The sequence below is a fragment of the Oncorhynchus clarkii genome, chromosome 14 (genome assembly GCF_045791955.1).
Source record: "Oncorhynchus clarkii lewisi isolate Uvic-CL-2024 chromosome 14, UVic_Ocla_1.0, whole genome shotgun sequence".
Lineage (NCBI taxonomy): Eukaryota > Metazoa > Chordata > Actinopteri > Salmoniformes > Salmonidae > Oncorhynchus > Oncorhynchus clarkii.
This window is the reverse complement of record NC_092160.1, coordinates 38329984-38342271: the sequence shown is the minus strand read 5'-3', so window position 1 is coordinate 38342271 and position 12288 is coordinate 38329984. Positions and strand designations below refer to the sequence as shown.

The 12288-nt window shown below is 42.8% G+C and overlaps 1 protein-coding gene across 4 annotated transcripts in view; it reads right to left on the bottom strand.

The window, feature by feature from the left end:
- Positions 1 to 12009, bottom strand: part of LOC139366588 (PDZ and LIM domain protein 7-like) — a 66748-nt gene extending 54739 nt beyond the window's left edge. For 3 of the 4 annotated variants that reach the window (XR_011626777.1, XR_011626778.1, XM_071104264.1), the window contains exons 1-2: positions 11752 to 12008; positions 4124 to 4222 (exon numbers count right to left, since the gene is read on the bottom strand). Coding sequence is in view for 2 of the 4 variants with exons in the window: in XM_071104264.1 (XP_070960365.1) it covers positions 4124 to 4222; positions 11752 to 11781 (129 nt within the window). In the remaining 2 variants the exon portion in view is untranslated. Of the gene's footprint in view, positions 1 to 4123; positions 4223 to 11751 lie in introns of all 4 variants that reach the window. The other variant, XM_071104263.1, reaches the window with a different exon arrangement.
- Between the last annotated feature and the right edge of the window lie 279 nt (positions 12010 to 12288).

Genomic DNA, 12288 nt, shown 5'->3' with positions numbered 1-12288 from the left:
ATAGGGTGTCATTTGGGAAACACACAATGTATATGCCCTATATAGGGACACAGCCAATGTGTAGGGCACTATATAGGGAAGAGGGACACAGCCAATGTGTAGGGCACTATATAGGGAAGAGGGACACAGACAATGTGTAGGGCACTATATAGGGAAGAGGGACACAGCCAATGTGTAGGGCACTATATAGGGAAGAGGGACACAGCCAATGTGTAGGGCACTATATAGGGAAGAGGGACACAGCCAATGTGTAGGGCACTATATAGGGAAGAGGGACACAGCCAATGTGTAGGGCACTATATAGGGAAGAGGGACACAGCCAATGTGTAGGGCACTATATAGGGAAGAGGGACACAGCCAATGTGTAGGGCACTATATAGGGAAGAGGGACACAGCCAATGTGTAGGGCACTATATAGGGAAGAGGGACACAGCCAATGTGTAGGGCACTATATAGGGAAGAGGGACACAGCCAATGTGTAGGGCACTATATAGGGAAGAGGGACACAGCCAATGTGTAGGGCACTATATAGGGAAGAGGGACACAGCCAATGGATACCGAGAAGAGAAAAGTGCTCTGCTGTTGCCAGGGTCTGGGAACGGGAGAGACATGAGGAATGACGGCATTCCAGGAATTTAGAGGAAACATTGTGTTCCTGGCTCATTCAGGGAGAGGACAGAAGCAGAGCATTCACAGACATATACCATCCTACACACACTGCTGTGAACACACACAGCTCTGAACCAATAGCAGAGGAACAGAACCCCATTTAACAGGACAACCATCTAGAAAGCCATGAACGGACCTAAAAAAAAAATCAGTTGCCTGGCCAAACTCAAAACACATACAGCCATATAATCCTCCTAAAAAAAATCTAACCTTCTCAAAGCTACCAACTGTCTCTCACACACACACACACACACACGTACTATTAGTTAGTTGTAGTACTATTTGCACATTGCTTAATAAAATAAAAAAAAGTGGCTGTGACTATAATACTTTACATGTCTTGATATTTTAAACCTTCGAGTGCGACGCTTAGTGTTCATTTCTAATAGTTTGTTTCTTCTCACTTTTGTTTATCGATTTCACTTTGGCAACGTAAACATATGTTTCCCATGCTATTTAGAGAGGCAGAGCGAGAGGCAGAGCGAGAGGCAGAGCGAGAGGCAGAGCGAGAGGCCATCTCTTCAGCCTCTCTCTGAAGCTTTAGTCTTGCTGTCAGTTGGATTGTTCTTTATTGTGTAAATCAGCTCTCGCTCTCTCTCTGGGTTGAGACGATACTTCAGGGGGCCTGGGACAGAGAGACACAGACCAGACCACCCACACATCACTTCCTGGAGGTCCAGCCAGTCACAGCCTGAGAGAGAAGTCTGTCAGCCAGTCAGAGCGGCTAGACTAGGGGGCGACTAGACTTTTTATTACGCTACAAGTCAGTCAATAGTCTGAGACAGGGGCCTGCTAGTATGACATCAGCCAGTCTGAGCTTAAAGGAAAAGGCCTTTTATTATGAAATCAGTCAGTCAACAGGGATCTACTAGTATGACTGTACTGTCACTATGGAAACAGCCAGGGGCTATAACCTAAACGGGTGGTGTAAACCCAAGTATGACTGTACTGTCACTATGGAAACAGCCAGGGGATATAACCTAAAACGGGTGGTGTAAACCCAAGTATGACTGTACTATCACTACACTAATACGACAACAAGCAGTCAATGGCCCACGGCAAAGGCCTGTTACTATGACTGTAGTCCTGTATGTCATTCTCCATGTCTGTAAACAGCCCATCAAGGTGACATAACCCTACTGAAACAGCTCAGCGTGTGGAGATGGACACTGAGGTGTCTTTCAGTAATTTATGATACAAGAGGAAACTCAGTCTGATAATACCTGCAGTATGAACATACCAGAGTCCCCATCCTGTCTGATAATACCTGCAGTATCCTGTCTGATAATACCTGCAGTATCCTGTCTGATAATACCTGCAGTATCCTGTCTGATAATACCTGCAGTATGAACATACCCGAGCCCCCATCCTGTCTGATAATACCTGCAGTATCCTGTCTGATAATACCTGCAGTATCCTGTCTGATAATACCTGCAGTATGAACATACCCGAGCCCCCATCCTGTCTGATAATACCTGCAGTATCCTGTCTGATAATACCTGCAGTATCCTGTCTGATAATACCTGCAGTATCCTGTCTGATAATACCTGCAGTATCCTGTCTGATAATACCTGCAGTATGAACACCAGGGTTTCAGCAACCTTTTCCATCTGGAGTGATAATTTATCTGACCATTTCTACCAATCTACGTGACAGTTCTGATTTTTATATGCACATCTTGGTGAAACAGTTTCATCTATAATAGTCTTTGCCTCTCAGTCAGTCGTGTGGTTCTTCTTTGTTGGTAGGGAAGAAACACAGATCCTGTTCTCTCACCGATCCAGAGGAAACATGTTATGATACTAGGCTGGTACTGAGTGAGCGAGCGAACGAGCGTGGACGGGCGGGCAGGCGAGCGTGGGCGGGCGGGCGGGCGAGAGAAGGCAGGCGAGTGTGCCAGGGCGGGCGAGAAGAGGCAGAAAGAAATAGTAGGAGGAGGAGGTAGGAAGAGCCACAGAGTGCACGTACAAACAGGCTGGTTCAGCCGCTCCCTCCATCACAGGCACACCGACCAATGTTGCACTTATAAGGGCTGGAGCCCCTGTGTTGTGTGTCACTCTGTTCCATAGCCAGTTGTTTATGGACAATCAGAGGAATCATTTAGCTACGTACGCTTCATTTAGCTAAGATACAGTGACCTAACACAGTAACAAGTTGTTCCTGGGCAAGCCTAAACAAGCCACAACATGTCCTTATGAGGAGAGAGAGAGAGAGAGAAGTGGAGCAACTCAGTCTGATACTGTATCATACATACTGATTACATCCCAAATGGCCCCCTTCTTCACTAGAGCCCTATGGACCCTGATCAAAAGGAGTGCTCTAGTGCACAGGGTAATAGGTTGTGATTTGGGACATGCCCCACTGACACACGTCAGAGGAATGCATGAACTGAGAGGCAACTGATAGTTTCAGAGCTGGAACATGGATTTAATGCCACCCATCATAGCTAGCTGTTCTCCCCTCCCCCCCCCCCCCCATCATAGCTAGCTGTTCTCCCCCCCATAGTTTGCTGTTCAAATAAAACGCACAACAGGTGTCATGGTCAGACCCAGGGTTCAGGTCACACTGGGGTCAAGGAGCTTATGCTGCATTCAGATATAGCCGCTTTCAAAATAGCTGCTTAGGAATTGTAGCATATGGATGAAACATATCCGGTTGATTGACTGAGCAGAGTAACATGTAACCTGTATAATTTAACATGTAACCTGTATAACAGACAAAGCCAGACATACAGACAGGTCAAACAAACACACAGCAAATGGCATGTGTACATACACCCCCCAAAAAAACAGAGGTCTTATTTTTAACCAAATATTGAAATTGTGATATGACTTGAGATTTAGATCAAAACAGTTAGTTGAATTGTTGGAATCCTGGAAATATGAGTATTCTAATTATACAGTTATAATGTAATAAAGTACATTTTGAATACTTGTTGTTTGACATGACAATGAATGAAAGTCAGGATGCATTCATAGAATACCAATAGGATCCCTAGAGGCCTTATTGTGACAGGGTAGGAACCAAAGTGTTGGTCAGTGTTTCCCAGGGGAGTGGGACCCTACAGTCTTTGGCTACATTAAAATGGTTTATCTTACTTCATGCAGCTAACATTCATGCTTTGCGTATTCCTCTCAGATTTAGAAGACACTGTTGCACAAACATGCTGATTGAGGTCTACACCATCACAGGTATCAGTATTAGCTAGCTACGTTTACAACTTGCTAAGAAAATACCAACTACCTGTTTGCAAACAGTAAGATACACAAACCAAATGTAATTATAGAACAATTGTGGATTTATATTAAGAAGCAAATTGGAAAGCTGCATCGTTGGCATAAATCAACATATTGTTGCATCGACCATGCAGACTGAAGAGTGGACAGTCGGAAGATGATCTCTGGTGGTCGAGCAACATGGCTCGGTGAGTGACACACACACACACACAGCTTACCCTGGACACCGTGAGGGGCATGCTGAAGTCCTTCCCCCCCTGAAGTCTGAAGCCCCATGGTGCTGGACCGTTGAGGGTTATACAGTATATACTCATGGCCTATAGAGGAGAGAATAGAGAGGGTTATTCATGGAATATATAAGAGAGAGGACACACTGAACAAAAATATAAAACACAACATGTAAAGTGTTGGTCCAATGTTTGATGAGCTGAAATAAAAGATCCCTGAAAATGTTCCATAGGCACAAAAAGGTTATTTCTCTCATCTTGTGTATAAATTAGCTTACATCCCTGTTAGTGAGCATTTCTCCTTTGCCAAGACAGCATATCAATAAGCTGATTAAACAGCATGATCATTACACAGGTGCACCTTGTGCTCCGGACATTTAGATGTCACTCTAAAATGCGCAGTTTTGTCACAACACAATGCCACAGATGTCTGAAGTTTTGAGGGAGCGTGCAATTGCCATGCTGACTGCAGGAATGTCCACCAATGTCGTTGTAGAGAATTTGGCAGTAAGTCCAACCTGCCTCACAACAGCAGACCACGTGTAACCATGCCAGCCCAGGACCTCCACATCCGGCTTCTTCACCTGAGGGATCAACTGACCAGCCACCTGGACAGCTGATGAAACTGAGGAGTATTTCTGTCTGTAATTTTTTTTTAAACCTTGTGGGGAAAAACCTCGTTCTGATTGGCTGGGCCTGACTCCCCATGGCTTCGCCCCTGCCCAGTCATGTGAAATCCATAGATTAGGTCCTAATGAATTTATGAGCTAAAGGTTTTAAACCCTTGCATAGAACTAAATGTAAGGCCTGTTTCTCTGAGGAGAGTTGGTATGGATGGGCTTGCCTTGGCAGCAGAACGCCAACATGAGTTCCCTCATGCCCAGGTCCTCCAACTACACACTCAGTTTTCATGTCGCCCAGAAAGCAAACAAGGAGTCAGTTAGGGCCTCTTCACACCACTTTGACTGACCCCCCCCCCACACACACAAAGGACAGAGATACCTGTGTTGTGTAAAGAGACGGAACTAGATTCAAATCTTTTTTTTTTTTAAAGAGATATCTCCCACTACCTCCTGAGGTAGGCATCTACACCACATAGATCCTCTGAGTGGTACATGTGTAAAGACAACAGCTCTCCCACACCACGTCCCTGCAAAAATTACCTTAATGCTCTGTTTGCCAGATTGAAAATGAAAAGGCGTTTGTGAATCATTGCATTGAAATCAAGTGTGCAACACGACTTAGATGAGAAGCTCCTGTATAGTTTGATTTTCTCTCTTTATTTTGTTTGTCTCTATACTATTGTATTTACAGTATGATAAATAGCTTTACTCAGGTGAGGGAGGAATGAGATTCTAGCCACAACACATCCAAGGAGTGTAAACAGAAAAGTTGCAAATCCGAAGTTGGAGACAGACCCGACTAGACATATTTTACTAATGTAAATCCACCCTTTAAAAAAAAAAGGTCAGGACCCTTTAAAACCAGGGACACAAAAAAGAAGGAATGTGCCATGACCCGCTCTAACACACTGGTTGAGAAACAGTCTAATGCAAGGCTAAACGAACTCGAAACGTTACAAGACGCCAGCTGTGCAAAATGATTGGAATGTCTACCCATGGAATCCTACAGGAAGAGAGTGCAAGGAGTTATTACAGAAAACTAGAAGACTATTTTCATACAAATATCTCATTAACATTAGAACAGGGAGCTACGCATCTGAGAACAGTTACAGGCCTTGGGTCAGATTCAAGGAGAACAGAGGACCCGGAGTGTCTACATCAATTCTTGACCAATAAGAAACGACTCTTGTCATTTTTTTTTTCCCGTTGCAAAACGTTTTGCAACGTTGTGCACTAATAAATACCACCTCTGGTCTGAATGACACACTGACAGTCAGACATGCAGTATCGAGAGAACAGCCAGACATTCATTATTCAGTGAACAGCAGAGAGACATTGCCTTTACATTCAGGTGACCCCAAACAGACAGAGTACTAGTCAAAAGTTGACACACCTACTCATTCAAGGGTTTTTCTTCATTTAAAAAAAAAAATTTTTTTCCTACATTGTACAATACTAGTGAAGACGTCAAAACTATGAAATAACACCTATGGAATTAGGTAGTAACCAAAAAAGAAGTGTTACACAAATCTAAATATATTTTATGTTCTTATAAGTAGCCACCCTTTGCCTAGACGACAGCTTTGCACACTCTTGGCATTCTCTCAACCAGCTTCATGAGAAATGCTTTTCCAACAGTCTTGAAGGAGTTCCCACATATGCTGAGCACTTGTTAGCCGTTTTTCCTTCACTATGCGGTCCAACTCTTCCCAAACCATCTCAATTGGGTTGAGGTTGGGTGATTGTGGAGGCCAGGTCATCCGATGCAGCACTCGATCACTCTCCTTCTTGGTCAAATAGCCCTTACACAGCCTGGAGGTGTTTTGGGTCATTGTCCTGTTGAAAAACACATAATAGTCCCACTAAGTGCAAACCAGATGGGATGACGTATCACTGCAGAATGCTGTGGTAGTCATGCTGGTTAAGTGTGCCTTGAATTCTAAATAAATCAGACCGTGTCACCAGAAAAGCACCCCCACACCATCACACCTCCTCCTCCATGCTTCACGGTGGGAACCCGACATGTGGAGAACATCCGTTCACCAATTCTGCATCTAACAAAGACACGGCGGTTGGAACCAAACATCTGAAATTTGGACTCAAGACTAAAAGGACAGATTTCAACCGGTCTAATGTCCATTGCTCGTGTTTCTTGGCCCAAGCAAGTCTTCTTCTTGTTGGTGTCCTTTAGTAGTGGTTTCTTTGCAGCAATTTGACCATGAAGGCCTGATTCACACAGTCTCCTCTGAACAGTTGATGTTAAGATGTGTCTGTAACTTAAACTCGGTTAAGAATTTATTTGGGCTGTAATTTCTGAGGCTGATAACTATAAATAACATATCCTCTGCAGCAGAGGTAACTCTGGGTCTTTCTTTCCTGTGGCAGTCCTCATGACAGCCAGTTTCAACACAGCGCTTGATGGTTTTTGTGAAGAAACTTGCAAAGTTCTTGTAATTTTCCAGAATGACTGACCTTCATGTCTTAAAGTAGTAATGGACTATCATTTCTCTTTGCTTAATTGATCTGTTCTTGCCATAATATGGACTTGGTATTTTACCAAATAGTAGATAGACCTATATACCAACCCTACCTTGTCACAACATGACTGATTGGTTCAAACGCATTAAGAAGGAAAGAAATTCCACAAATTAACTTTTAACAAGGCACACCTGTTAATTTAAATGTATTCCAGGCAACTACCTCGTGAAGCTGGTTGAGAGAATGCCAAGAATGTGGAAAGCTGTCAAGGCAAAGGGTGGCTACTTTGCAAAATCTCAAATCTCAAATATTTTTGATTTGTTTACCACTTTTTTGGGGGGTTCCTACGTGATTCCATTTGTGTTATTTCATAGTTTTTAAATGTCTCCACTATTATTCTACAATGTAGAAAATAGTAAAAATATAAATAAATTAAACCCTGGAATGAGTAGTTAAAATCAAAATCAAATGTATTTATATAGCCCTTCTTACATCAGCTGATATCTCAAAGTGCTGTACAGAAACCCAGCCTAAAACCCCCAAACAGCAAGCAATGCAGGTGTAGAAGCACAGTGTGTAGGTGTGTCCAAGCTTTTGACTGGTATGTATACAGGGCGGCTTACAGCGAGTGCATTTAACTAAAGGTATGTCACAGCAATAAAGTTACATGAATGGCATACCATGTATAGACCACAAACTAGGCAAAAATCTGCCCATTGTTATGTCCTTATTATAAACTAAGAAAAAAGTAAATTAATATGTAGGCCTTGTACAATTCTGTCACATGACAGCCAGGAAACAAAACAGAGGCAAGGTAGCCTAGTGGTTAGAGCGTTGGACTAGTAACCGAAAGGTTGCAAGATCGAATCCTCCGAACTGACAAGGTACAAATCTGTCGTTCTGCCCCTGAACAAGGCAGTTAACCCACTGTTCCTGTTACTAAACCATCATTGAATATAAGAATTTGTTCTTAACAGACTTGCCTAGTTAAACAAAAAAAGGTACAATTTTTTTATATATATATTTTTAAAGGGACACTTCTAGAGAATGTATGTACGCTGTCCACTCTTATACTAGCCAAGTCAGTCTGTACGCAAACAAATATCCTTCAAATCCATAGAAATTGTATAACTGCCTTCGTTGTTAAAACGTATCTGTCAAAGTAATACAGGTCTAATTACATTGCTACAGCGTATTCCCTTCGCTCACAGCCAGCACAACACATAACCCGTGTCATTTTAAGAACCAAGGACAACCTGAGACCTTAGGCCATGACACTTACTGCTCTCGCCAAATGAGTTACAAGCCTAATGATAACCTCAACCCCAACCCCCACCCACCATAACTCTCTCCTCCAAGGCATCCAAAACCTCACCATGACACAGAGCTACCTGCAATGCAAACATACCTTGTCCTGATGAGGCCGTCCTGGTAACCCAAAGCTGCCAGAAAGCTACAGAAGTGCTTGAGTATTGAAGTAGGATGGGCTGACTCTCTCCCTCCCCCCAGTGACATAGCTAGGCAGACAGGCAAGCCCTCCCGCCCTCCCTACCCCACACACACACACACACACTCCTCTCCTCAGAGAGCTATATAAGGAATGTAAAACTACACCGAACTATTTCAGCCCTACACCCACATGAGTCACGGAGAGGGGGGCAGCAACGGAGAGAAGGAGCAGGAGAGGAACATCAACTACCCATATTTTCTGGCGCAGGCTTTGCACATAAAAGCCAAAAGATATTTAGAATGGGAGGAATGGCAGAGGAAGAGAAGTGAAGACCACTGAGGAACACATTCCTTCCAGAGGACATGAAGTACAGCTCAGTACATTATAACCTCAACCAAACCAGCAATTAGAATATAGGACATCAAAAGAGACAGACCTGGTTTGACTTTTTCTACATGCAGTGAAAAAGTTATAGATTTATGTTTACAACTAAATCAAAATAATTGATAATGTGTAGGCTACATGTACTTATTGATACCCTAAAAAACAAAGTCAACCCAACAAGCTTCTGCTATTAGAAAATGCTATCTGCCCTCTGAACTAGCTCCTGGTAGTGTGTTCATATAGACGTCAGCAAGCGTAGCTCTCCACAGCCTAGTATCCTACATATCTAAATAGGTGTTACATCTAGACTGATGTGATGTGTTGGAAAGGTCACACGAACAAACAAACAAAGAATGGTAACAAGTTTAGAAGAGCAGCCAGACGTCAACGCCCAGAAAAAGCAGGTAAATAAATACTGAAATACCCTCGTTAGCTAAATGAGACTCGTTCATATGCTGCAATACCCTCGTTAGCTAAATGAGACGCGTTTATGTAGCCCACAATCCTGAATCAAAAGTTTGTTTTTATTTCCATTTAACTCAAACTAAGCTTCAATTGCAAATTACACTGACATTAAGAACTGCTCTTCCCTCTTACACTTCAAAATCAGTGTAGATGAAGTGGAGGGGACGGGTTAAAGAAGGATTTTTAAGCCTAAAGACAACTGAGACATGGATTGTGTGCCATTCAAGAGGGTGAATGGGAAAGACAACACATTTAAGTGCCTTTGAACGGGGGGGGGGGGTATGGTAGTAGGTATCAGACGCACCGGTTCGTGTCAAGAACTGCAACGCTGCTGGGTTTTTCACGCTCAACAGTTTACCGTGTGCATGAAGAACGGTACTCCACCCAAAGGACATCCAGCCAACTTGACAACTGTGGGAGGCATTGGAGGGGGTGTACAAGGTGTTCCTAATGTCTGGTATACTCTGTGTATATCCAAGTGAATGCAGGTGTAACCAGTGTGAAAATGGCTAGCTAGTTAGCGGTGGTGCGCACTAATAGCATTTAAAAAATATATGTATGTATGTATGTATGTATGTATGTCGCACACACACACACACACACACACACACACACACACACACACACACACACACAATGCTTCGAGGGTCCCTGGTTTCGAGCCCAGGTAGGGGCGAGGAGAGGGACAGAAGCTGCACTGTTACTTTCTCCACGTATCAAAAGGTTAGATACTCAAAGAGGTTAACCTAGTAGTTCACCGTAACAGCCACTGGCAACCAAGACATGAAAGTGTTGCCTTGCATTCAGACAGAACATTGTACTGATAACAACGCAAGTGTTGCTTGTTTTTCAGGAACAGTATTCTATTTTTTTTTTTTTTTTTTTTTTTTTTAAATACACCGAACAACAATACAAAACACAACATGTAAAAGTTGTTGGTCCCATGTTTCATAAGTTGAAATAAAAGATCCCAGAAATGTTCCATATGCACAAAAAAAAAGCTTCTCGAATGTTGTGCACATCCCTGTTAGTGAGCATTTTTATCCTTGGTCAAGATAATCCATCCACTTGACTGATAGGTGTTACATTTCAAGACGCTGATTAAAACAGCGTGATCATTATACAGGTGCACCTTGTGTTGGGGACAATAAAATACCACTGCAGATTTCAATGCCACAGATGTCTCAAGTTTTGAGGGAGTGCGCAGTTGGCATGCGGACTGCAGGAATGTTCACCAGAGCTTTGAATGTTCATTTCTCTACCATAAGCTGCCTCCAGTGATGTTTTAGAGAATTTGGCAGTACGTCGAACTGGCCTCAACTGCAGACCACGTGTAACCACACCAGCCCAGAACCTCCACAGCCAGCTTCTTCACCTGCGGGATCATCAGAGGGGTGGGCAGAGGAGTATTTCTGTCTATAATAAACTCCTTCTGGGTAAAAACTCCTTCTGGATTGGCTGGGCCTGCCTCCCCAGTGAGTCTGCTTGGCTCCCAAGTTGGTGGGCCTATACCCTCTCAGGTCCACCCATGGCTGTGCCCCTGCCCAGTCATGTGAAATCCATATAGATTAGACTATAAATGTAGTTATGAACTGTAACAAAGGAAAATCTTTGAAATTGTTGCATGTTGAGTCTATATTTGTATTCAGAATACATAAGTGTTGTAAATATCACAAAATATTTAGCCAACACTAAAATATGGAACGAGGGCAGCTCAATAAATTGGTGGTATTCAAACATTGAAAGTGATATCCATAATATTATATTATTGATCTACTAACATGGATAGGATGTAACTCCACCACCATACATACAGTCTCTTGTACACCGAAGGAAACTGTTAAACACAACTTTTGAACAAGACCATGTGTTGAAATATATATGATCTATTGGTCTTGGATATTGTGGAATGCGATAAGAAAGGGCTGCGAGATCAAGACAGGCCCGATCAAGACTAGACCCACTTCGAGGTCTGGACCGATGTCGCCGCCGGGAAAATTTTATTCCACCAAGAAAAACAGCTAAATATCTTACTTTCATGTAAAAGGAAAACAGCAACTTAAATATCACCCTTTTTTGCATTGTAACTTCATACAATCTAACGTCAGACAAGGGTATGTTTGTTATATAGACTTGGCTACAACAAACTACCATGGAGTTCATGTAGAATTCGATAGTTGCATTCATAAATTAAAACACAGTTTTCCCCATTAACCTACCTCCTTGTCATTATGATGATCGCCGGACATCGTGAGTCGGCCTACCGTAGTCGAGGTCTGAAAGAAATATGTGAATCAAACAAGTTACCCAGCCGAAAAGTAAACTTCGGACTTCCTCGACTTGGACGTCAGGGGCAGTGTGATCCCTTCTTAAGCAGTAATCAGTATTCATTCCCCGCATTCCTCTTTAGCAGCGTCCTACTGTAACGTCAGCAAGTCACATGGAGGGTAGGCGATCCCTGCCCTTCGTCTGTGCTCTCCTTATGAGAGGTGGTGCTCCGGAGACTGGCTGTCGCTTTGCCCTCACATTCTCTATTTACCATGTATTCTGAAATATCTAAAGGCGACTAAGAATAAGCAATCAATTGCCCCACATGACCCCAAAATGATCACTCGTCTGATTATGCAGAAAGGTTTTATTTTCCACTGACACTTTCGAAAATAATTTATTGTATTGTATTCTAATGATTTTATATTCTGATAGTATGCTCAATTATATACTAACAAATTCAAAAGGTTTATACACACTACCCTAAT